The sequence below is a fragment of the Passer montanus genome, unplaced genomic scaffold (genome assembly GCF_014805655.1).
Source record: "Passer montanus isolate IOZ18808 unplaced genomic scaffold, ASM1480565v1 scaffold17, whole genome shotgun sequence".
NCBI lineage: Eukaryota > Metazoa > Chordata > Aves > Passeriformes > Passeridae > Passer > Passer montanus.
The window spans coordinates 11,809,139-11,833,413 of record NW_024364270.1 but is presented as its reverse complement, the minus strand read 5'-3'; the positions used below and the strand labels follow the sequence as shown (position 1 = coordinate 11,833,413).

The 24,275-nt window shown below is 38.0% G+C and overlaps 1 protein-coding gene across 1 annotated transcript in view; it reads left to right on the top strand.

Moving 5' to 3' along the window:
- The window catches only part of FGD6 (FYVE, RhoGEF and PH domain containing 6), a 72,660-nt gene that overhangs the window by 30,750 nt on the left and 17,635 nt on the right, over positions 1–24,275 (top strand). Inside the window, exons 4-14 of the mRNA XM_039704170.1 lie at positions 1,228–1,295; positions 1,389–1,419; positions 9,855–10,006; positions 10,757–10,913; positions 11,576–11,663; positions 17,196–17,246; positions 20,261–20,319; positions 20,474–20,545; positions 21,072–21,140; positions 22,686–22,769; positions 24,017–24,096. Coding sequence (XP_039560104.1) covers positions 1,228–1,295; positions 1,389–1,419; positions 9,855–10,006; positions 10,757–10,913; positions 11,576–11,663; positions 17,196–17,246; positions 20,261–20,319; positions 20,474–20,545; positions 21,072–21,140; positions 22,686–22,769; positions 24,017–24,096 — 911 coding nt within the window. The remainder of the gene's footprint in view (positions 1–1,227; positions 1,296–1,388; positions 1,420–9,854; positions 10,007–10,756; positions 10,914–11,575; positions 11,664–17,195; positions 17,247–20,260; positions 20,320–20,473; positions 20,546–21,071; positions 21,141–22,685; positions 22,770–24,016; positions 24,097–24,275) is intronic.

The following is a 24,275-nucleotide window of genomic DNA, read 5'->3' as shown; positions in this document are numbered from 1 at the left end:
GTGTAGTGTCATTTAAATTCCAATGGAAAAATTAAATTTAGATTTATTTTTTTATTTTGAATATAACTATATGATTAAAACCAATCTATGAGTACTGTCTGTTCCATGGTTTGTTTTCCAGCACTTGGGACTAATTTATATGTTTCAAGAAGAACTAAATCTTCAGAGAAATCTTGTAACATTAGTGGTTATGAACCAAAGTTTTGTGGATAAAATGCCACTGATGCCTGATTTTCTAGATAAATTGTTCAGTGCCCATATTGTACTACCACACTCAATACAGCCTTTCCAGGACTTACACACTTGAGCTGTGTATCCTGTTATGTTTTAGGGCTCCTCAGCCTCTCTTTCTTTGCAGCCCATTAAAATGAAAGCCTGACTGTGCAATAGATGTGGTGACAGCTGGCAGCAGAGAAGCATATGGCAAACCATGAGAGCTGTTTTGGAGAAAGGTGTTCCATCTGAGGGAAATCATACATGGAAGTTATGCTGCGTAGCAAACACATTTGCATCCCAGTGCCTGCTCCATTTGCTTTGTTATACCTATTACCTCTATCTGAGATTGAACAGTGCCACTGGTTTTTTGGAAGCCAAATGTGCATGTGAGACCCAAAATCATCTCCACAGTGTTTCAGGCAGATGACAAGGCTTACATATCTGCATCTTTGGAGTACAGTTGTTCTGTATTCCAGCAGCTCCATTAGTTGTCAGAAACTGGCTATTCTCTTCAATGTGATTTTTTTCTTTTTTTTTTTTTTCCTCCTGTCGTCTTGTTTTTCACTAAAGAAAATGTGTATGTCTTTTAAGATGCTCCTGAAACACATTTGAGATCACTGCAAATATTACTGTGGCTCTATTAATCAGTAAAAAAGACTCAAGTAAGATAGAAATACTACCTGTACTTTAGTACTTTTGCTAAACCAGTAATTGTTGTTTGCTAGAACTTCATTCATTATGGGCTTCAGTGCTTCCTGTAATAATTAAAAGAAAAGGCTGAAAGGCTGCTCCTAGCTAATATTGTTGTTTCCAGATAGAGGCTAAATTGATTTTCTCATAGATCCTGAAAACCAGAAGGTGTCAAAGCCAAGAGATTTCAAAGCACTATGAAGTGTTTTTCTTAGAAGTAACTATCAAATAATTACATTGAATTTAAGGAACTAATAGCTGGAAATGATCTTTATGACAGTTTTAGTAGGTGCTTAGTGTAACATGTGATTTTATTTGCAGGGTAAGGCAGCTGGAAAGAAAACAAAGGTTTACCACATTGCCAAGGAGATCATGAGCTCAGAGAAGGTGTAAGTGTCAATGCTATACTTAATAACTACTCAATTTATTTTAATTGGGCAATTAAAATGTAACTGTTTGCTTTTTTCTTGCTTTTCTGATAGGTTTGTGGATGTGCTAAAGCTCTTACACATTGTAAGTACTTAAAAATAAAGCAGTTTCCTCTTCTATTTGTTTAATCTATTAAAGTTTTATATTTAGGCTTTATGGTAGTGACTGTGCCTTTTTTCTGCTGCATCTACGTATTCAAAATATAAAAAATAATCTAATTAAGCTGTACTTTAATGTTTCATATTTTACATAATAGATGAATATTTTGGTCGTTCCTTCTGGATCTCCTTAATAATTTATGCAGTTTCCAGCTGAGTGTGGGTATTGAATACTGAAAATTTAATATATATCAATTTATGTTAATCAGAATCATATTTATAAGCCAGCTTGTACTGGCTTATAAATATGTACATGGCACCAAAAATAAAGATTTTTGTTAGAAGAACTCCTTAAATGGTGGAGGGGGGCAGGAACAATTTATTTTAGACATGGTACATTAAAATGGTACACTCTTGAGTAATCCAATTAATAGCTAATAGCTCTAATGGTGCATCCATCACCATGGCAGTGTGTTTTAGTGAGGCTGCAGCTCCCTGACAGACATTTGCTTTCTGGTAACACCTGTGATTGTAGTACCTGCAATGTGCTGTACACAGCCAGGAGTAAGTATTTAATCTGTGTTTGTGCAGATCAGTCATCTGTAAAACATGCGGTGTTGAAGGTGATAATAGGAAATTAATGAAGACTTTTTTTTTTCTCTATTTTGTGTGTTTTCTGTCAAGTTTGAAATGATATGTGTTTGTACCATTTTGTCACTCTATTAAGTGCAAACATAGTGGTTTTTTCCTTGGGCAATAGAAGTGGTTATATTGCAAACAGATGCATTGGTCTGCCTCAGTCCCCTGAGAAGTGTGTTCTGTGAAACTGGGAACAAAGACTCTTATAGATGGTTGTATACAGTCCTGTAATACAGGGATTTTTTTTCAGGGAACAAAAAGCTCACCACATCTTTTGCTGATTCCCCTTTTGCTTTCCTTCTGGTAACTGTTTTTCTGATTCTGTTCGAGCTTGGCTTTTATTAGCTGGCTCAGTCAGTTACAGCCAATATAGAATTTATATTCAACATGGTTTCTAATGCAGAACTCAAACTTAAATAGCGGTAAAAGAAAGAGAGTTGTCCTAGGCAAGTTTTAAGCTATGTAATTTTAAATTATCATATTTTTCAGACATTTAAATTATTTGTTAAAGGTGTCTTTGCTTTTCAGTGTACCATATTTTTAGGCAATATGTGCAGTACTGGAAGAAAGCTATTGGTAAGGAGGATGCAGGCAAGCAGAAGAATAATGTGAAAAAGGGAAGAGTAGAAGGCTTAGGAAGTTCTGGGGATAAATTTAAAGCTGTCCCCACAGTGTAGATGTGCAGTGGTGTAGGATGTGTTTGCTTTTCCTTTAATGGATAATTTGCAACTCTGTTCATGACAGTCTACTGGTTTCTAGCTGCCAAATAAAAACTATTGGAAATGTTTTTGTTGGCTAGCAATGACAATCAACATGTATTCAGCCTGGCCTAACAGGGAGGATGCTAGGTTGGGAGTTTAGGAAATACTTTGTCCTTAATTTGTCAGTTGGGCTGCAGCAGGAACCTTGGTGAGTGTCCTTGTCAGAGAGGGCACTGGTTTTGAGGCTCTGTGTGTGGGCATTCTTCATTAAATAAAAACTGCCATAGCTGAGAAAGGTTGCAGACACCCAGATTTTTGTTTCCACAGAGTGGTATGCCTGAGGATTTGTTTGTTTTTCGCACACAGTATTAAATCAGTTGATTTAATAATACATGGATAATATTTTAATGTTGATAAAATGATCCTTTTGATTTCATGTGCACTGACCACTTTGGTTTACTACCTGCCAGTCAAGCAACCTCCGACAAATTTCTGAATTAGAACTTAGATTCTCCCTAGACTGGGCTCTTTTACCCAGAGTAAAGATTTGGCTTATGGAGGGATGCTCCATACCTTCTGAGCCATCTATTAGTGGTTTTCCACGTGAAATTTCATGACCAATTCCATTAGCAATGATCTGAAATGAATAATACTCTCTTCAGCATATTTTACCAATGTCAGCTAAATGCATCACATGGCGCCAAGAAAAAGGAGTGTTGATGTAAGAAAAAGCTCTTTAATTTGCTTCATCTTAGAGCCTTTGAAGTGGAATCTAAAGCAGTCGAGGAGGTAGGAATGTGACTGCAAACTAGTTACAAGTACCACTGAAATTTTTTAGCTTTTTTTTCTATTATGTTGACAAAGTCAAGTTAGGTGGAGCAACTCTTCCAAGATACCAGAGTGCCAGCCTGTGTGGACCCTGTGGCACACTACAAGTACATCTAACTGCTTCTGTTGAAGACACACTGCAAAATTATATAAACACTTGGTGATACTTCTGTAAATACTAAACAAGCTGGTCATAACAGAGATAAGGGACTCACCTGGCTTTGCACACAGTCTCAAACAGACCCAGCAAATGGGGTTGCTTGATGATGTAATCAAACATTAGATGTAATCTTGAATTCTCTGTATTTCTGTTACTGTGTTAGTGCTCTTTTAGGGTGAGATTCCAGTAAAATACTTTTAGAAACTCCTGAAAACAGAGGAGCTTAAATCAAACTAGCTCTTCTGTATGCATGTTTATGAGATGGTTCATGCATTGCCTCCTGAGAGTGAACCAGGGTTGAGAATGTGGGAGAAGTACTATTTTTTTCTAAGGACACTTGCAGAAAAAAGAAACCGTGAACTGGGTGTAAAACACAAGGTGACATAAGAGAAACAAGCTTATCACTTCTTTCTGAGTTGCCCTGTGCCTAAAAAACACCCAGTGTTCCTGGAAAAAGGAGTAAGGCAGGATTGGTGCCCTTTGTTCTTCTTTGTTATGGGATTCTTTGGAGATGGTTTGCTTTGCATGAGTGAGAGGACCTCCTCAGCAGCGTCCTCTACTGTGAGGCTAAGCTGTCTGGTTTATTTGTTGTCTTTTTTTTTTTTTTTTTTTGGTACATTTTTGTTCTGAATTTTGTTCTTTTGTCAAAACTCTCCACTCTTTTTGTTTTTCCACTCTTTTTGATTCTGCTTCCTCCCTGCTGCTGTTGTATATGCAGCAAGGCTTCTAGTCCAGCAGAGGAACTTGGTTTTGTGAGGTTACTCCTTCCAATGCAAGGCTTAGTGTGTAACTTTTTGCTGTGTGAAAAGAAAAGCTTAGTCCTGTGGGCTTTTGCCTGAGCCTTTAAATCTGTGCTCCTGACTTAGACCCCTGTTCTCTCCATATTTGGACTCTGAGCCCAAGTAGGAGCCTGTCAGCAGGCACCTCTTAGCATTTCTGCAGCCACAAGATCAAGCTCTTATTGCAGAAGGCAGATAAGAGGTGAAGCATAGTTTTCTATTGTGTGTCCTTCCAGAGACACAAGCGTGAAAATTCTGGTTTAATGTTACCATTTTTCAGAAGAAAATGGCAAAATTCTGTATACAAAAACTACATATAGTTTTATATATATATAGATATAAACTGATGTCTGTTGTAGCCAAGCCTTTTGAAAAATAATTTGTGGTAGATTTGGAAGAAGAATGTAATGGAAAATAAAATAGCTATGGCCTTTGGAGCAAAGTTCTGACCTCGGGTCCTGGCTTACAACTGACGTACTGTTAGACCATGAAAAATTCTCTCAACATCCAACTCCTTTTCCTCCATCTGCAAAATTTCAATATTTGACCAGTCTGAGGTGAATATGTTGATAAATGTTTGGTCTCTGAAGTACTTTAGAATTGCTAAGACACTTGACAATGAGTTGGAACTACTGAGGTGAATATGTTGATAAATGTTTGGTCTCTGAAGTACTTCAGAATTGTAAGACACTTGACAATGAGTTGGAATTGTAGTCCTGTTACTAAGAAGACTAATAAAATAGTTTTAGTTTAGAAGGAAATATTGTTCTACTACCCAGCCTATTGCCTGAAATAGCATTCTGGGAATATGCCACAGTCAAAGCATTGATTATTGTAAAAAATCAAATACATTATTTTGTTAAAGGCTTATAAATTATTTTATTACCTGAGACAAAAGGTGTGGAATTGTGTGGCAGCTTTCCAAAAGTAATGGCATATGTTTGAAAAATATGATCCACACTGACTCATAGTCTTGATGAACTATAGTTGCTGTAGTTTAACTTAGCAGTTTATGGCAAATTGTCTGACTCTAGCTAGGAGTGCCTATTTATATTTTAAATGATCTATTTGTGAAATCTTCTGTAGCTGTATTGCTAAGCAGTCATGTTTACAGTTTGTCACATCTAGCAGCCTGGCTGTTGTGAAACTTCCTCCTCTTCCCTCCTCCTTCGCCATAGGACGTCTGTATGTGTGTGTATTCCTTGAAAAGCACCCAAATGAAAACATGCTTCTTTTCCTTAAATTAAACTGATATTTGAGCTGTCTGCAGGTGGGGAGTTGTTCTTCAGTGTTATGTTCTGGTGGGAGAACAGATCTAAGATGAATATTGGTTGAAGCGTGAGGAATAGAATATGTGACTATGTTTAGATTATGTAATACTTTCTCTTCCTGTTAAATTGGCAAGAAATTTTAATTTCCCCCATCTGAAATTATCTTCATTCAACTGTTAGGTACCTGAAGGTGCACTTGACCCAGTCAGCAGCTGACAAGATTTTAGTGCTCAGTACCACTTTTGCTTTACAGCTAAAATTGTCCTTAGCTCCTTAGACTCACACAGGCAGTTCACTGCAGGCTGGGAATCCGCTGATGGGAAGAACTGAGGGATTGTGAGTCAGGGCCTTTGCAGAGGGGAAGTGCCTGGGCTGATTGCAGATGATTCAGAACAGGGTCAGAATTATCAGACATCACAGCCTCTTTGCTTGTTTAAGGAAGCTGGAGTGAAGGAGTGGTGTGAGGAAACAAAAGCAGTCATGATGGTAACCTCCTCAAATATTGTTTAAAAACTCCACAGCTATAAGGGGAGTGTATACCAACAGGATAAATAGAATTTCCTACACATTTTCAAGTTGGAAGTGTTTTATCAGACAAGAATTCAGCAACAGTATGTGCTCAGAAGCCTTTAATATGCCTAGACTGGGTTTTCATGTGGATAAGTACCCAGTGGGAGGCTGTCTTAGCCTAGCATAGACTAAAACTGTTTCTGGTTTGGAAAGAAAGTTCTTTCCAAGGATGGCAAGGTGTGCTGTTCTCTTGAAGGAGCTGTGTGAAAACAATTACCTTTACCTAATCAGTAAAAAGTGATATCAGAAGATTGTTATTGGACCAGAATATAAAGAATATTATGTAAAACTAGAAACTGTAAACCAGCATTTCAGAAAATGTACAGTAGCCTCCCCACTTCTGAAAGGGAAAAAAAAAGTCCTGGTAAGAAGCTGGGGTGATTGATTATAACTAGCATAATATTTTGGGTTTTGTCATGCAGCATATGAACCACGTCTAGAGTTGCAAATGTTTTTCAGTGAAATAAGCACGTTAATTTCAAAGTGTGGCAAGTTGGTTTTTGGAATTTTTTTTATTTTCTTTTTTAGGGATTTTTTTTTGATGAGTAAGATTTCAGTATTTGAAAGATACTTTTTTAATTAGAAAATCTGTCTTTAACATTAACTTTGTAAAGGATTGCTGCATTGCTTCAAACAGAATAATTTCTAGGACAACCTAGGTGATTGCCTTTGAACAGGCTGATGAAAGCAGTGCTCTTCAGCAGTTTTAAATAGGACAATGTGCTAAATATGTTTGTAATATAAATCACATCATGCAGGCATGTACAGATATCAGAGCAATGTATATATTATTTGCAAGAGCAATTCTGCTTTTATTTAGCAGTGAACTGATTTAGATTTAGAGGGAGCTAGGTGCTGGTACTTTACTTTTACTGCAGTTTCTAATTTCTAAGTCATTCACCTACTTGCATTAAAAGTTGTCATCTGAATGCTTTCCACCCCTTGAGGTGAATTTCAGCGTTTAGTTTGTAAATTAGCTATTTTATATTTGGTAATTAAAACAGACCTGATCTATGTTTTGTCCTTTTGGATATGAAATCACTTTCTCAGAAGGCCAGTACCTTCAAGTGTAAACACTGGTAATTCCAGCCTTGTTACATTTGTTTTTCTTTTCCCACCCCCAATCCCCAGGCATGTGCTCTCTGCATTCAACTCTTGAGTTTATCTCAAGATGAACTTGGCATGACAGTTACTTCACACCCACTGCCAGGTTAAAAATAAATCTTAATATGATTACAGTGACAAATGCATAGTCAGTAATGAAGATAATTTAAAAAATATAACAGAAAGAACATTGAAATTTATCTCTTGTTGTTTCACAGGCTTTCGACATTTGAAAGGTTCACATTATCTTTTTTCCCTGTATTTCCTCTCTGCAGCACTTCCTCAGTTTACTCAGTTGTGGAAGGGGATACAGGGGGTGATGAAGTAAAGTTTTGGTTGGCTGTTTCAATGATAGAGCCTTTCATGGCATAATCTATAAACCATAATGAAGCTGATGGACTTTGGGTGAAGCGAGTTGAAAAACCAAATCTGTGTTTGGAAAACGCCCTGCAGACTCTTTGAATGCTGTATCTGGAAGTTAAATAAATGCTCTTAACTACAGCTGACGTTCCTGTGTTATCTAGTGGTGCCTAAACCTGGCTCCCTGCTCTCCTTTTGTTGTTTGGTCAGGGGAAAGCCTGGATTGTTGATTACAGTACAGACAAAGCTGCTTTGCTTTTCATCAAGTCCCTTTATGACATTCAAACAAAATTCTTGTCTCATCCTATGGCAAAATACATAGAGTACATTGTGTGTGCATACAATTGGGGGCGGGGGAAGAATATTATCATAATATGATGATGCATTTTGCATGAAGCTCTCCAGAATGCCTCATTTGAGCTTTTGCCATTGTAATTCCATGTATCATTTCAGTGTTAAGCAATGCCCCAGGGTCAGAAAAACCTATAAGATGCAGCTGGTAGTTAACCTATGTGTCACTAGTCTGCACAGAGGATGTAGACCAGAACATTTCCATATGAATAACGCCATCTGTTTTTTAACTCCCTTTCATTTAGTTCTCAGCCTTCCCCAGTTACAGCCAGTGCCCTGTATCTCATTTCAGTTTCTTGTCAGAACTGCCCAGTCACAGCCTTTGTGACCCAGAGGGTCAAAAAGCAAGAAAGCGTGTCTGGAGCTCACGTTGCCAGAGCTGACGTAATGAAGAGGGAGAGCAGGGGAAAGTTGAGGCTTCAGTTTGAGAGACCCTAAATAGTGCCAGATGCTGGACTGATGGGATAGCTAATAAGAGCTGTAGTAGTAGATGTACAGATGGGGAAAAGGGGATAATTTTTTTTTTTTCCTCAACCTGAGGACCCTACAGGTTTCCAAAGATAGGCATGGACTCCATGCACACTTAAAATATAACTTATTACTGTGCTTAGAACATTTTGTTGGTTACTTTTTTCCAAGATACCTGGAGATCATGCATGTGATATTAGGTTTCATTAACCACAAACCCCAAAAGAGCTGTTTAATTCTCTTTTTGCCCAAATGTAAGTGATTACTATTGTCACAGTAATACATAACACTACCTAATTTATATTTTCTTTTTTGTCAGTTAAGACAGTGTTGTTTTTCAAGTGAAATGCTAGATTGCTGAACTTTTTGAAAGGTTTGTTTGTTTGTGAATAGGGAAAATTCCCTGAATTATGGATACTGAGTATCTGTCTTGGCAATGCTGATTTGTGTGGGATCACGATTTTAAATTTGAATAGTTTAATGAGGACCAATGAGCCTCAGCTGTGTCCTGTTGGGAGCTGGTTATAGCATAAAAATGCTGTAAGATCCTTCAAGAGTAAGTAGGATGCTCCTCCTCCCTTGTAAATGTCTCAAAGGTACCAGTCAGTGTTGGCTTTGATCATTGCCAACATTTGAAATCTTGTGATTCCCATGTTGTTATGGTATCTTATCATTAGATGTTAATTTCCCTGTATATAGAAGAGCTGCTACATACAGTAATTTTTTTACCCTAGTTTTTGCCCTCCAAAATGGCATTTGTAGATGTGTTATGAGCACTAGGATGGTTTTTAAGTAAGGTGATTGTATTACTATGATTGTATTAGCTGATATGATAATTTTATTTTTTGACTTGCAGATACAAGCCTTGTTTAGCCCACCTTAGTGTCCTTTAAAGTAATTCTAACACATTTCTTAAGGGCTTGTTGTAAAAATAATGAACAACTTCTATATTATGCATACAGGACCAAGAAAGTAAAGTTCCAGTGTCAAACCAAAAGGATTAAGGCAGTCCCAGGGGAGTAAATGGAAGCTGCAGGAAAACAGCCCAGATGGTACCTGCCTTGCCTTTGGTAATAGGGAGCAGTGCCTGGGATGTCTGTGATGAGAACTCGTGGAGCACTCTGTGTTGGTGCTTTGAGGGCTGTTCACTCATGGCAAGGGGGGTTTCTGTCCTCTTTGTACTCCGGCAGGATTTCAGGGATGCTGTGGCACATGCCTCCAGGCAACTTGGAAAGCCAGTGATTGAGGACAGAATCCTGAATCAGATCCTCTACTACCTACCTCAGCTCTACGAACTCAATCGGGACCTCCTGAGGGAATTGGAAGAGCGATTATCTCACTGGTGACTATCAATAAAGGGATTCCACTCCTTTGATGTTGAAATTTATCTGGGGGGCTTATGTGACTTCATGTGATCATGGTTTGACTCTTGTTTGTGTTTCTTGTGCCTTCTTGAATGTACTTTGAATGTATAGGAGATTATTTTTCATTTAGATGTGCTTTTGTGCCATTTAGATGCATCCCAAAAGGTCCAGAAGGCATGCCAATACATTTTTGTAGCAACCACAGTTTTTATTTGAAATTTCATTTTTAATTGAAGTTTCTGGGCCCTGCCATGAGCATGATAAGTGCACTGATTTAATCAGGGAAAAAGGAGGCTGTTCTGAAGACTGGTTTGCATTTTAGAGGTTTAGATCTACTTATCAGGCACAGCACTGATTGACAGCCACAGTCCCCTTGAACACTATCCTCAGTTACCACTGGTGGGTGGAGCTATACAAAACCCACTGACAAAGGCACTGCAGTGGGTAAGGACTATTCTCACCTTGAACTAAAGCGTTGGAACAGTTCAAGACCATTTTTAAAAGACTGTATATTAAGTGGTTGTCATCTAACACTAGTGTGTTGATGTGTGCCTAGTAAGGTGTTTCAGAATAGCAACTGAGATGATTACCTATCTGCTGTAAACTTTTTGTTCAGAACACAAACTAGCACATCTTACTCTGAAAAAAAGAGATGTTTTGCTGTAGGGTTAAGATTATGCTATTTTTAGCTAAAATTGCATCTTTTTTGTTGTTGTTGTTGTTTCTAGGCTTGAGCATCAAAGAATTGCTGATATATTTGTTAAAAAGGGTCCCTACCTAAAGATGTATTCAACTTACATCAAAGAATTTGATAAAAATGTTGCATTATTAGATGAACAGTGTAAGAAGAATGCAGGATTTGCATCAGTAGTCAAAGACTTCGAGGTATTGTATTCTTTTTTAAGCTGTATCCTGTTTTGTGACTTTTTAGCAGTTGCAGTCCTTCACTGGGCTTTAGAAACTGTCCTTAATTTGTTTATGTTTTGGTGATGGGGTTTTTTCCTGCAGTCTTGTCTTAAAACAGGAAGAAGACAAGAGGCCTTTTGACTTACTTAATGTTTCAGATTCAGATTATTTTGAATGCAAACTCAAGATAATTAGCATTCTTGAAGCATGGATCTTTTAATTCTGTGTTGTCTTTAGAGGTGTGGTTTAATTAAAATTTCTGCAAGTGAGCACTCCTGTCTTCTCTGCCTTTTTGTCCTAATGAACACTGATAGCGATCACAAAGGAGCATGTTGCCCTTGCTGTCCTGTTTCCTTTATTTCTGGGAAGCCTCACCTCTCTTCCTCCTAGGTCAAAGCCCCCGTTTTGAATCTACAGAATATGAGTGCTTACTAGTGTCTTTCACACACAGGTAACTTCACATGCAGTCTTCCACATGGAAATGCTTGCTCTGTAGTGTGGTGCTTAACACTGTGGCAGTATCACTTTTCAAAGATAAAAAGCTTATCCAGTATAATCAGTAGTTGTTTGGAGGCATGTTTTCTTTTGCTGGAACCTTTGACTGCTGTGGAATTGTTATTTGTTTTGGGTGTTTCTTTCAGATGAGCCCCCGCTGTGCTAGTCTGGCCCTCAAGCACTATCTGCTCAAGCCAGTTCAGAGGATTCCCCAATACAGGCTTCTGTTGACAGGTACAGTCAAGCTTTTTCTGCAGGCTTCAGAAGCCAGTCTTCACATGCCCCAGGACACCTGTTTTCAGGCAGTTGTATCCATCTGTAAAGTGTGTTTATCTGACTTCAGATATGGGAGGCTTTTTTAAAACATGTCACAGTATGTGAAGCTCTTTTTAAAACATGGCATGGGTTTAGAGGCTTTTCTTGCTAATATTAATTGTGGTGAGATACACGAGCAAAAGTCCTTACGTTTCCAGCACTGTGGTGTGTTTTGATGGTAGATTCAGCAGTACATAGAAAACATGAAACCTGTGATGGTTTTTACTTGAATCTGTGGTAATAGAAGCCTGTAATTTCCTCAGAGGGTTGGAATGCTCCTCTTCTGCTTTGGATTTTGCTTTTTTGGTTTTTTGGGGTGATGGGGGTTTAACAAATGAAAAAGGCTGTATGGAGAATTGGAGCAAGGAGAAGAAAGATATCTATGCAACTGTGAACTTTTGTAAGTAGCTTCTCCGTTTCTTCCCCACCCAGGTGTTTTGTCTGTAAAATCGATTCTCTTTTAAAGGCAAAACACATGTTTTTAGTGCACACCAGTAAGTGCTTAAGACTTGCTAGCAGAGCCAGCTGAGGAGCTGATTTGTAGCTGGGAAATCTGGGCTCTGTACCCTGTTCTGGCACTGGTGTGTTTGGGTGGCCTTGAGCAAGTCATGTCCATGATGCAGTGGGGCTTTTTGTCTGGAAAGGGAGGGCAATGACAGAGGCCTGCTTTGTGAAGTATTTTGAGATGTGTTTGTTGTTAGAGGGGGATGGCTCCTGTAAGGATTTGGAAATACTTAAGGCATTGTTTTTGAGAGCCGTTGCTTCTTGATGAGCAATTTAAAAATAACCTCTGTTTATGTAGTAACTGCAAAATAAAATGCTCCGTGACCTTTTTTTTCTGGCTCTGTAGCAGCTCATTGGCATTTCCCCAGCATGTACTTAGACTAGTGATGCTGTGGCAAATTTAAGTGTTATAGAGCAGTTTCCAAGTTATTAACATTGACTTTTTCATTTTAATTATCTCATTAAACTCAAGGTGTTGAAAAAAGGGGGAGAACTCTTATAAAATGGAATACTCTGTATGTGAAAACCTTAATACTTAATTGATGATACTTAATTGATGAAATCAACCCATAAAATGGCATTTGGGGAGTTGCTTTATTTTAAAAGGATACTCATTTAGGGAATGGTATAGTTTGTTATACACTTCAAAGTCAGTGGAGCCTTGGGTAAGTTGAAAGGTTTTAATTGAAACAGAGTTTAGTTCAATAGAGGATCAGGATGGAGCAAATGCCATTGTCATTATACACAGTAGAGTGAGAGATGTCAGGGATGGATGGCATTGAAACAAAACTCACATGTTGAAGGGGAATTCCTTGCGATGATGAGCTGTCATTGTGGCTGGGACAGAATGTTTTAGACCTGAAAAAAGCCTCATCCTGTGCTGATGGGGGTCCCCAGTCTGCAGACCTTACTTATTGTGGCTGCCCGGCTTTAAATACACCTGCAAATGCTGCTGAAAGGAATGGGATAGTCATGCTGGTGGCAAATTTAGAAACATAATTTTCTCTTGTTCTGTGTGAACAATAAAAGAGATCAGGCCAAGAATTTAATTATGCTGGAGCTGGAGAGTGATATTTTGGATCTGTTTCATTTTCAGCCTGTTCAGTCATTCATGCATGCATGTTGCCCTTGAGTTCTGACTCTTCCATGTCTCTGTGGATGACCCATCTGCTTAGTTACCTTCCAACAGCTCTGTGTGATACTGAGCAATGCCTCTATAAACTTGTGCTATATGAACATCTGGAGGACATGCAAAACATTTGTATCTTTTGTTGCAGTGCGTGAGATATAGCAATGGAGCAACTGCCTAGGCTGGAGGTGGGGGGGATCTGTGGAGAAGAGGGTGAGAGCAGCAGAATGAAAATAATCCAGGAAATGAAGCTGTCAGGCCTGAGTCAGCAGGGATTTCTTCCTATTTAGATGTTCTGTGTCAGTGGGACAGCTTTGTACTGGTAACCTGCTGCTACTCGGTCACATCACAAGATTGTTGCGGTGCTTTGAAGTGGAGTTACTTCTGTGCTAACAAAAGCAGGAGCAGGTGGACTCATAAAGCAGCCAAGGAGATGAACAGTTCAGCACTGTTTCTGTTTAATTATACAGCTTCTCTAGTCCAGTAAGCTGACTTCCACTTCTTCATATAGTAGCCCTGAGTGCTGTACAGTAAATATTAGATAGCTCATGGGGGAGGCTAATCAAAGACCTCTGATTTCTAAGAGAAATGAAGGAGGTGATTCTCTTCTCCCGAAAACCTCTAATTTGAGTAGATTACTTGAGACTGTGCAATATGAACAGGCTCTTGATTGTCATAGGATAAGCCTCTCTCCTCTTTTTCACAGCATAAGGTTGGCAGAGAGTGTCTTTTATTATCCTTGACTGGGTTATAGTGAGGGGAGGCTGAGTGGGATGAAAAATTAGCCTTTTTGCACTCTGCAGTTTTGCAGGTTGGAAATAGCGTTGTCAGACTCAAGGCCAATTACATGTTGTGGAATAATTGCTTTGAGTTTAAATGAATTACGTTAGACAACCCTAGACAAAAAGTAGTTAATGACGCAGAAGATAATTTTAAGCAGAAGAAGTGATAGCCACTTCCCCCAGCAAGTGGGAAGAGAGAACTGGGAGCTGCTGTCAGGTAGAAGTAAGCAAACAGAAATTTTCATCACAAAACAGTACTAGTGTGATTTTATGTTTATTTTTGCTGTGCTTTGGGGTATCCAGCAGAATTAAGAATGTCTGAAGGTACAGTTAAGGTCTTTCTAGTCTGAACAATGAAAGCTCATTTCAGAAGGGATTTTTTTTTTTTTCAAAGACATTAGATGCCATTTTAGTTCAATATCTGACTTCTGTATTTATTTCATCTAGGAGTACTTTTGCAAAAATTCTACTGCAACATTTTTCATGTCTGTGAAATCAGCTTGTCTGTATGGTTTATGCCAGTACCTCCAGAAGGCTGTTGCAAGCACAGAATTTCCAGTGTGTATTCATAGAAGAGACTAAAAATATCTGTTCTGATGCTTCTCTGAAGCTGAGTTTTAGCTGTGAACTGAGGTCCACTTACCCGATAAAGGGAGTACTAAGATGAAAATTACCTATTTATCACTTTCAGGATTTTACAGTTGTTTTATTGGCTGCTGCAGTTTTGTAAGACAAAGGCTGCCTTCCGTTTTAAATACATAATTTTCAATGAATGCAGTTATGTTAAAATCTTGATTTTACCTCTTTTAGTCACCAATTATAGTATTTAAAATGCTAGAAAGTGCACATCCAAAAATGGGTTTGAGTGGTGGTGTTTTGGGAAACATGTTATAAAGCATGAATATGCCAAGAAATAATTAGTTCCCATCTTGGGTCTCTCGTTTTATGTTTCCACTGCAATTACTTTGGATGTTAAATTGGACGCCTTCATGTACCAGGGACAGTGTCTTAGAGTGCCAGCTGTACATTTGTAGATGAGGAAATTATACCCACCTTACCTCTTGTTCCCAGCCTGTAGAGGTGAGTGTGTGGTTTGGGAGCCTTATTTCTGTATGAGCTGTAGGGACTCATTTTTTATACTGGGAGATTCCCATTGGAGTCTTTTGTGCTGGCTCCAATGAAGATCAAGTTGCAATTGTAAAGCTTTAATTTGTTGGCTTAATGGTGGAGTCTAAAGAGTGCTCTGCCTCAGCAATATGGCACAGCTCCAACTTGAGAGACCACCCATCCACAGGCAGGGCAGGAGAGGGCAACTGGTGTTGTATCTGTGACAGGTTCCTTCAGGTTAAACCAAATTAAACCCAGTGTGAACTCTTCCCAGTTCCTTTCAAAATACCTCCTGTTAAATTTTTTCCTCCCCCTCATATGAGCCTCTTACCAGAACAACCCAAGGTGAAGCAAGATTAACTTTTTTTTTAAATGGAGTATATGACCACCTAAACACTGCATTGGAATGGCTGGTAGCTACTACAGCACAAGATTTTGAAGGACATGAAGGATACAATATTGATGGACTACAGCAGACAAAGTTTTGGTCCAGGTCAGACTTGTCTTAAAAGATCACATGCTAACCAAAGCCTGCTAATGATCCAGCAGAACTCTGACTAGAGCAGAAAGCTGTGAGTGTTCCCATGGCCCAGCCAATCATGCTTCCCAGAGCTCCCTCCCTGCCTCCCAGCCGGTTCTTCTTCCTGCGCCCCAACCTGCTCTTCATGCTTCTCCCTTGGATCCTCCCTTAGGTCTCTGCCAAACAATAAAATGTCAGTGCCAAATGTTTCTCTTCCTGTAGTTCTGTTTTTCTCAAAGCTTTCATTAACTGTGACAAGTTCTCTCACTTTTTGTAACAATTCTACTGCAGAAACATGTTTCATAATTTCCTTTTAATTTTGTGCATAAGGAAAAGATTACAATACACTGAATGGTCTCTGAGGGGCAACCATGAAGCAAGACATCTTATGAAGGCAGGAACAATTGGCTCCTGATCCTTTTTGAATGAAAGAATGAATTTGGGTAGGGCAAGCATATGGGAGTTGAATTGTTTCACTCCTACATGAAGCTTGTACAACTGAGAAGCTAAAATGGAGTGCTTTCTACATTACATGTAATTAGTTTTCATTAGATCTGCCAGAATATTAATATTTCATTTAAAAGGTAATTATAAATCAGTATTTTTTGCTTTTATCAATCTAATGTGTATCTCTTGGAATGTTTCTCTTTTGGTTTCTTTTCATTTTAAGAAGTTCAGAGCTAATAGAGAGTATATGATTGACGTTTTACTGAGGATATATATTAATCGTTGACAGGGTATTGCACTTTTTGATGAACTAGACACTCAGCCAGGGAATGGAAAGTCGAGGGGGATGTTTTCATGTATAGTCATACATTTGGAGTTAATTTTAGCAAAATAAAATAGATTTTAAAACTACCAAGACTTTAATGGATCGAGGGTGCCATCTCGTGGTTGAACTACATGTGTCATTGAAAACTGAAAATGCCAGTTTGAACATTGAGGGAAGTATATTGGTTTTATTACCGGAAAATGTTAATCATCATCAGATCTTCTGTAGTGGACTACTTTTTTTATTAGCTCCTATAGATTAGTTTTGGTGTTCAGACAAATATCTATAATCTTCAAAAGTTTTTTACATCAGCTTAAATGTAAATGATTGCAAGTATGTACCAATTTTTCAATTGCTTGATTTTTTTTCTGGAATAATGTATACAACATATCACTTTTCACTGGAGAAGACCACTGTTTCAGTAACCTGTCTCTTTGCTGATATACTTTCATTATGGAAATGCTAGTTTTCACTTTGCTATTACCTTGACAGATTTAAAAGATGAAGTAGTAGATCTTTGTCAATTAAGTAGTAGATCTGAACAGCAGATTTCCAGGAAAAAGATGGGGCTTACTACTTTTTGGTGTTGTTTATTTATTTAACAAAACTATCTCTATATTATTTTTTCTTTATACAGATTATTTAAAGAATCTTTTAGAAGAATCTGCAGACTATAGGGATACTCAAGGTAAATGTCTCTTTGAAGAAATATCAGCATATGTATCAATGTTTCAAGATTTTAAATGCAAAATGCTAAGTCAGTAATAGAAATATTTTCTATTTAGTTCTAAGTTTCTCAGCAGAGACACTAAAAGATTGCAAGCTTGTGTTTCAGAAAAGTTTGGAGCTGTCAGTCATATCAGCTCATGCTTGAATTGAAACCAAGAGATAAGAGTGAAGTTCCACAGGCAGTTTAAACAGATATTTTAGGCACTGCCATTGAAAGAGACAGTCTCTTGCATCTGTAGACATTTAATAGGCAGCATGCTCTCTCTATCTATGAGCCTTTCTGGCCTCCTCCTCTCTCTTTATGCCAGGAAAAGCATCCATGTGGCAGAAGTGAGCAAGACCAAGGAGCTGCCATGGGTAATATTTTACCTGAGCAGTTCTGCAGTTTGAGTTGTCAGAAACTGCACAAACACACATTACCTACACAGGTTTTTGCCTGCATGTGAGGAGAAAGGAAATCAGAGGAAATGAGAAGTCATTGGTGATGAGAACTGGACCACACATTTCATAGTAGTGCAGGATTGAGGTGGTTTAACTCGAGCACATCAATGCACTGCACATTCAGGCTGTTTCCATTTCAGAGTATGCCTCAGCAGTACAAAAAACGCTCCCAGTCAATGTCTCCATTTCATTTGCATGAGATCCTGTCACATTTGTGCAAGTCCATTACCTTTAGAAGAGTTGTGCAGATGTAGTTGATTGAACTGCAATAAATTATCAACTTCAATGCACTGAGCCAAGTTTGCTTTGTCTGCTGGTTTAACACCATGAAATATATGAGTAAATATATTTCTTAGGACATTTAGACATATTTGAATATGTTGGAGATACAAGCCAAAAATATTTTAACTTCTGGCTCTTCAAGAGATAGAAAAGTTCATCTTGCACTTCTTATGGCTGTGAACAGAATAACACTGCATATTAAACAGCTGACCACTTGAAAAGAGAGCAACCTAAATATATAGTTCACTTTTTTTGTGATTTCTTGAGCTTCTCTGGTTTTTGTAGTTGTATTTTTCACAGTGTTTTTCTCTCCCTTCTTATATCAAAGAAAGAAGATTAAGCTAAGTTATAACAATGACTAAGTGTTAATTTGACATTTGACATATTTGGTAGTCCATCTTAGAATTTGGGTGAAAAATGAAAGTCTAATCTTTAGTCACTAAGATCTTTCTTGTAATAATTAAGTTTATCTTCTAACTTTGCTTAGTTGTTTAATTTCACTGCAGAGCCTGGGAGTGAAGGGTAGGAGTGGAGAGGGAGACTAGGTTTGGTTGTAATTAGTACTCTTGGAAAAAAAAAAATAGCACAATTCTTCTTGCTGACCTTCATTTGAATACATTACTTCAGCTAAGTGGTATAAGTGGAATGCTCTTCCCTGCCAAAAAGCAGTTTGTTTATGGACTTTGACCCTATAGATTATTTTATGTTGTTGTTTAGATTCATTTAGTCCTGACTGTATAAATAGTCCTGAGATCCTGGAACTTCCCCTTCTCTAGCCAGCAAATTTTATAATTTTCTCTAAAATTCTTCAATCTTTCTTGAAGTCAATAAATAAAATTTTAAGGTTTTAATATATATAGTAACTGAGAGGTGAAGGAAAGTATAACAGAGAGAATCAGGTGCTCATTCCTGTCTTTGTAAATTTAGCTACATTTCCCTTCATCTTTTTTCATGTGGGTGGGAGCTGGGGAGGGTTCTGCCTGAAGCAGCTCCAGCATTACCTAGAAAGGGACCACCAGCTACATTTCAACAGGCTTGCTTGGTTCCATGACATCTGTATCTCAATTTAAATTTTAATCAAATGCTTGATATGTGCTGTGTATCTCAGCTGTTTGACTCTGCTGGCATCGCCTTGGTTTGTGACAATCTTTTACAAAAATTCTCCTTCAAGTGGCTTAGGAGGAGCTTTTTGTTCATGTCTGTTTAGTTTCTTATATGGCTTCATGAGCTTCTGAATCTTTTAGTTCAGAAAGCTCTGTCTTTTAACATACTTCCTTTTTGAATATGAGTCAACAATAAGGAAAGTGTATGCATTCTACAGTACTAATACTCTAATGATTAGCTAGGAAAAAACCCCAAGGCCTTGGTTTTACCTGGTTTGGTAGGCTTCTCTGTGGACTTTTAGTCAAATTTATTTCTTTCTTTGAAGTGCTTGACTTTAATTCAGTTACTCAGAAGGTGCTAAATACTTTAGAGACTACATTTCAGCGCAACAGTTGTTCTAGCTTTCTGTTAAGTGTCATGTTTCTAACTTAAGTAAATTGCAGGTTTTTGGATACGATCCTTGTATGGGATGAATTCTTGGACTTGGACTGAACACTTACTGTGTTCACATAATAATTTTATATAAATGCTTTTTGCACTTACACCTTAGAATATTTTACAGTTGAGTTACTGGTTATTAAATATCAGTATTTAATAAAATTGCTCATATTTGGTAACTTTTTCCCAGATATTTATTTTTCTTTTGGTATTACAAGTTCAAAATTTAGAAATTTGAACTTTGCTGTTATTTTGAGCAGCAGCAAAACTAAGAGCAGAAGACAGAAATGACAAAGATTTATATAATTTTTCTAGGTAGTCTCCCATGAATGGCAGTGATGGCATTTGGGTAAAATGGCACAAACTTAGTCCCTATAGAGTCTCTGTTAAAATGTTGTTAACTTTCCTGCTGTAAATATAGTAACTAATGTGTTGTGTGAGAAACTGGAATTTAGCTTTGCCTATGTTTTGAGCAACTTTAAGAAATAATTGACACTGTTGGTTGAAGCAATGACTTGCTAGGGCATACTTACTAAACCATGATCCAAAGGCTCTGGGATTTTTGGCAAGTGCTCCTGAATGCAGTGTCTGTACAATAAGATCCTTCAGTCTTGGAATGATGTGGAAATGCAGTATGGTATCTGTGCTTTACAGGATACCAATGCTGACTGGTCTGTATAACCAAAACATCATTCCTTCATCTTTCAGATGCTTTAGCTGTTGTTATAGAAGTTGCAAACCATGCCAATGACATTATGAAGCAGGGAGTAAGTATTTTGCCATATGAAGCTGATTGATTACAGCTTTTTCTCTTTCTCTCTGTATCTCTATCTCTCTCTTTCTCTCTCTCTTTTTTTTTCCTTAAAAAAAAATCATGAATGCAAGGGCAAGTACTTACCTTCTGCTTTTTTCCCCTCACAGGATAACTTTCAGAAACTCATGCAGATCCAATATAGTTTAAATGGACACCATGAGATTGTGCAGCCAGGAAGGGTAAGTGCCCCACATGGCATTCAGCAGATTGCAGTGAAAGTGAAGATGATATTCAAGCAAAGACTGATGCTGGAATACACAAAGAAGAAATTTGTCCATTGCTTCATTATTAGGTTCTACCAGTCAAATGAATACTGGTGCTCCTTATGTGGGCTTTTTTTAGATGCTTATCTGACAAAAACTTAGAATTTTTAGAATATGATTCCTTGCCAGATCTTGCAGGCAGGTTTTTGTCCTCAAGCTTAACCCTCTATTTTTCATGGTTTCACGTGCAGCATGGAAAACTAATGCAGTATTCCACACTCACTTTTAGAGAAACATACGGATAAACAGCTTTTCTCAGAAAGGGAACCCTGAATCCCAAAACTTGTGCAGCACTTCTAGTGCAGTAATAATAATAATAATTATAATAATTATAATAATTATAATAATAACAACAATAATAATATTTATAAAAAAGTCAGCTCATCTGCATGGCTTGTGCCCTAAAAAGCTAGGTTTTGCATTTCTTGTTTTAATTTACTAGGTCTTTTTGAAAGAGGGAACACTGATGAAGCTATCACGCAAGGTCATGCAGCCAAGAATGTTTTTTCTGGTAAGATGCTATGTATGTTGCTATGTACCTGATCCTAGTGTAATTTTTAGTGGTTAAAACATTACACTGTAAATATAACTGATAACTGCAGGTAGTAGAAAAAATTACCAATTGTTGCTGTTCTATTCAGTTAGTTCTAATGTACAGATATTATCTGTGGCACTAATTTTAATGGAAAATCACTAAAGCATAATATTTTGAACAATGCTCATTTAAAATCTGAGAGCTTTCATGAGAAGACTTTATCTGTGGTACTGTGGAAGGTGGCACAGTTACTCCATCCCTCTTAGCTGTACCGGATTTTAAAACCTACAACTCTTGTCACTGCTTCTGCACCGTTCCCTCCCTCCTTTCCTTCCTCCCGTCTCCCTCCTCCTCTCTCCTTCCCCTCGCAGGAGCCCACGTGCATCCTGAGCAGAGCACTGGGTGGAAGTTAAGTACTGGGTTCTTTTCCTGTCTCTGCTACTGCTTTGTTTTGAAACTTCTGTGCATCTCTGAAGTTTCTGTTTCCACTTGAACCTTTTGTTTATCTCTTCTATTTAGACAGTAAAGCAGCTGCTATCCTGTAATTTATGGCATTATTGGCCCACAGTCCTGGCTGAATTCTGTCTTGTAGTTACCCTGATATGAAGACATATTTTCCTAGGCAGTCCTGGAGTGTGTATTATACCAGTTACCAAAATACCCTCAAAAATGTGGTGCTATCTCAAGCTTCACAAACTAGATATTGCTGATTTCAGTGTCTCTATTTTGGATTTTCTCTGTTTTGTTTTATGGGGCAAGGGCTTTGTTTGGTTTGGGGCTTTTCATAGATATAAATGGTACAGGCTAGCATTCATACCATTAGATGCAGTGATTTTTCCATTTATCATATTGTGAAGATTTAGTAATCATTTGAAAAATTTGGCTATTTTGCGAAGAATCACATAGGAAAAACTTAAGAGACACTTCAGGTTTTGGTATTTGTTTATGTGTAGTAAATGAAGTTTAGATCCATGTGTTGAACAGCACAGAAAATAAAAAAAACCCTTGGTTACTGTTCAGTAAGTGCACTCAACGAGTCCAAGTCTGGAAGAACAGGAAATAAACAGTAGATGCACTTTAAACTGTAAAATTCACAAGGTATGGTTAAGTTTGTCCTTAAAAATTGCTAATCTATTCTGCTATCTCCTAGTTCCTGGATTGCTTTGATTTGTTTGAATGGTTAATTCTAGTATCCTTTTAAAGTAGTTTGCTATACTGTATACCTGTGCACATGAGAAACATTTTTGTCCCTTTTGACAGCCTGTTATTTGACATTCGTGCACTGTTTACTCATGTGCCAAATGTATATTTACACAAGGAGGATATAAATAGATATCTATTGTTCTCTAAATTCATACATAAAAATGTTTCTTGGATTCTAAGTGGAATAATAGGAAGTAGAGGATACTCTTCTGGACAGTTATCTCAGTGCTGTAGGAATTCTGTACTTCCAGTAAAATCCATCTGAAATTATCTGTCTTTTAACAAACTTTAGTCATTAAAAAGCATTCTGTATTACAGTTCAATGACGCCCTGTTGTACACTACTCCAGTTCAGTCAGGGATGTATAAACTCAACAACATGCTGTCGTTGGCTGGAATGAAGGTGAGTCACTTGTAAAAGTGAGCCTTTCTCCAAATCTGCCTAAACTCAGGCCTTCACATTTTGAAAATGCAACTGTGTTTACTGTTGGCAAGAGATATTAAATATGCTTATATTGTTCCAGAGCAATCCTACAGGCTTAACCTTTTTGCATAATGTGGCCTGTGGGATTGCTATCTAGGTTTCCCTAAATATTCTCTTACCACAGGATCATCTTGGCTGCATTTCACTGCAGACAGTATGTCCTAGTCTGGAATAGTCTGCCTACTAATTTTTTGTATTGTATTTTGTTTAGACTACCTCACTTTTGTCTTTTAACTGCTTTTTCATTGCTGACACCCAGAGATTAGGTATCTTTGCCTGATAAAATCCTGGTGGATCAGCTCTCTCTGGTTTATAGATTTGCTAACTGTGAGGGAAGATACGACCTTTCTTCCTGAGCCCCTGTGAAAAGCATCAAAGTTAAGCCTTGAGCCCTGCTGGGTAATGATAAGGGACATGCATGCAATATAATGACTCAGTCACTGACATGACTACAAATCATTGCCTTGGGAATCATTGTCTCCAGTCCTGTCCAAAAAAATCACCAAGTCAAGTTGCAGTGTAGATCTGGTACTCAAATCCAAAGTTTTGTAGGTAGAGCTACAAAATCTCTTTTTCCAGCAGATGTCTTGCAGTGGCTCAGACCCACTCTTGATTTTTAATCCCCCTTAAGTTTGAAATTTGGTGGCTCAGAAGGATCAACAGGGTAGTGCAGCCCATGCCCACTCTGGGGTACACCAGTGGGCTACGTCTCATCCTGCAGTGCCTTTTTTGTCCAGTTGCAGGAGGTGCTCGAGGCAACATGACTGGGCCTGTGTGGAAGGTGTCTGACAGCTCTTGAGCTTCATTCCCCTGTACATCTCCAGTGCTTGTTTGAGGGCCAGTGAAACAAAAGGATGGGCTACATGTAATCTTAGTGTAGCTGGGCCCTCTGGACTGGTGTATGATTTCCTAACAGCTCTTGAGCTTCATTCCCCTGTACATCTCCAGTGCTTGTTTGAGGGCCAGTAAATAAAAGGATGGGCTGCATGTAATCTTAGTGTAGCTGGACCCTCTGGACTGGTGTATGATTTCCTGTTTCTGAGTATTTTCTCTTCAGTGTTCCCCTTCTGCAATAAAAATGTAAGAGATTTTCCAGGAATTAAAGTTAAAGCAATGACAAAAGTACCATTTCAGTTTGAATAAGAAGTTTTCTCTTTTGGCTGAAGGTTAAGAAGCCAACCCAGGAAGCATATCAGAATGAACTGAACATTGAAAGCGTAGAGAGATCCTTCATTCTTTCAGCAAGGTAAATCTTTCAAATAAACAATAATTTTAAAACTGTGTGTTTTCAAACAGGCCACACAAGCTTTTTAAAGCTTGTTTTGCACTTAATGTAATGAACAGTTACTCTTGGCTACAGTGATTACAGAATAGAGGGAATCAGTAAATCAGAGTGAATAAAACCATTGTTTGGTTCCTCTTTTT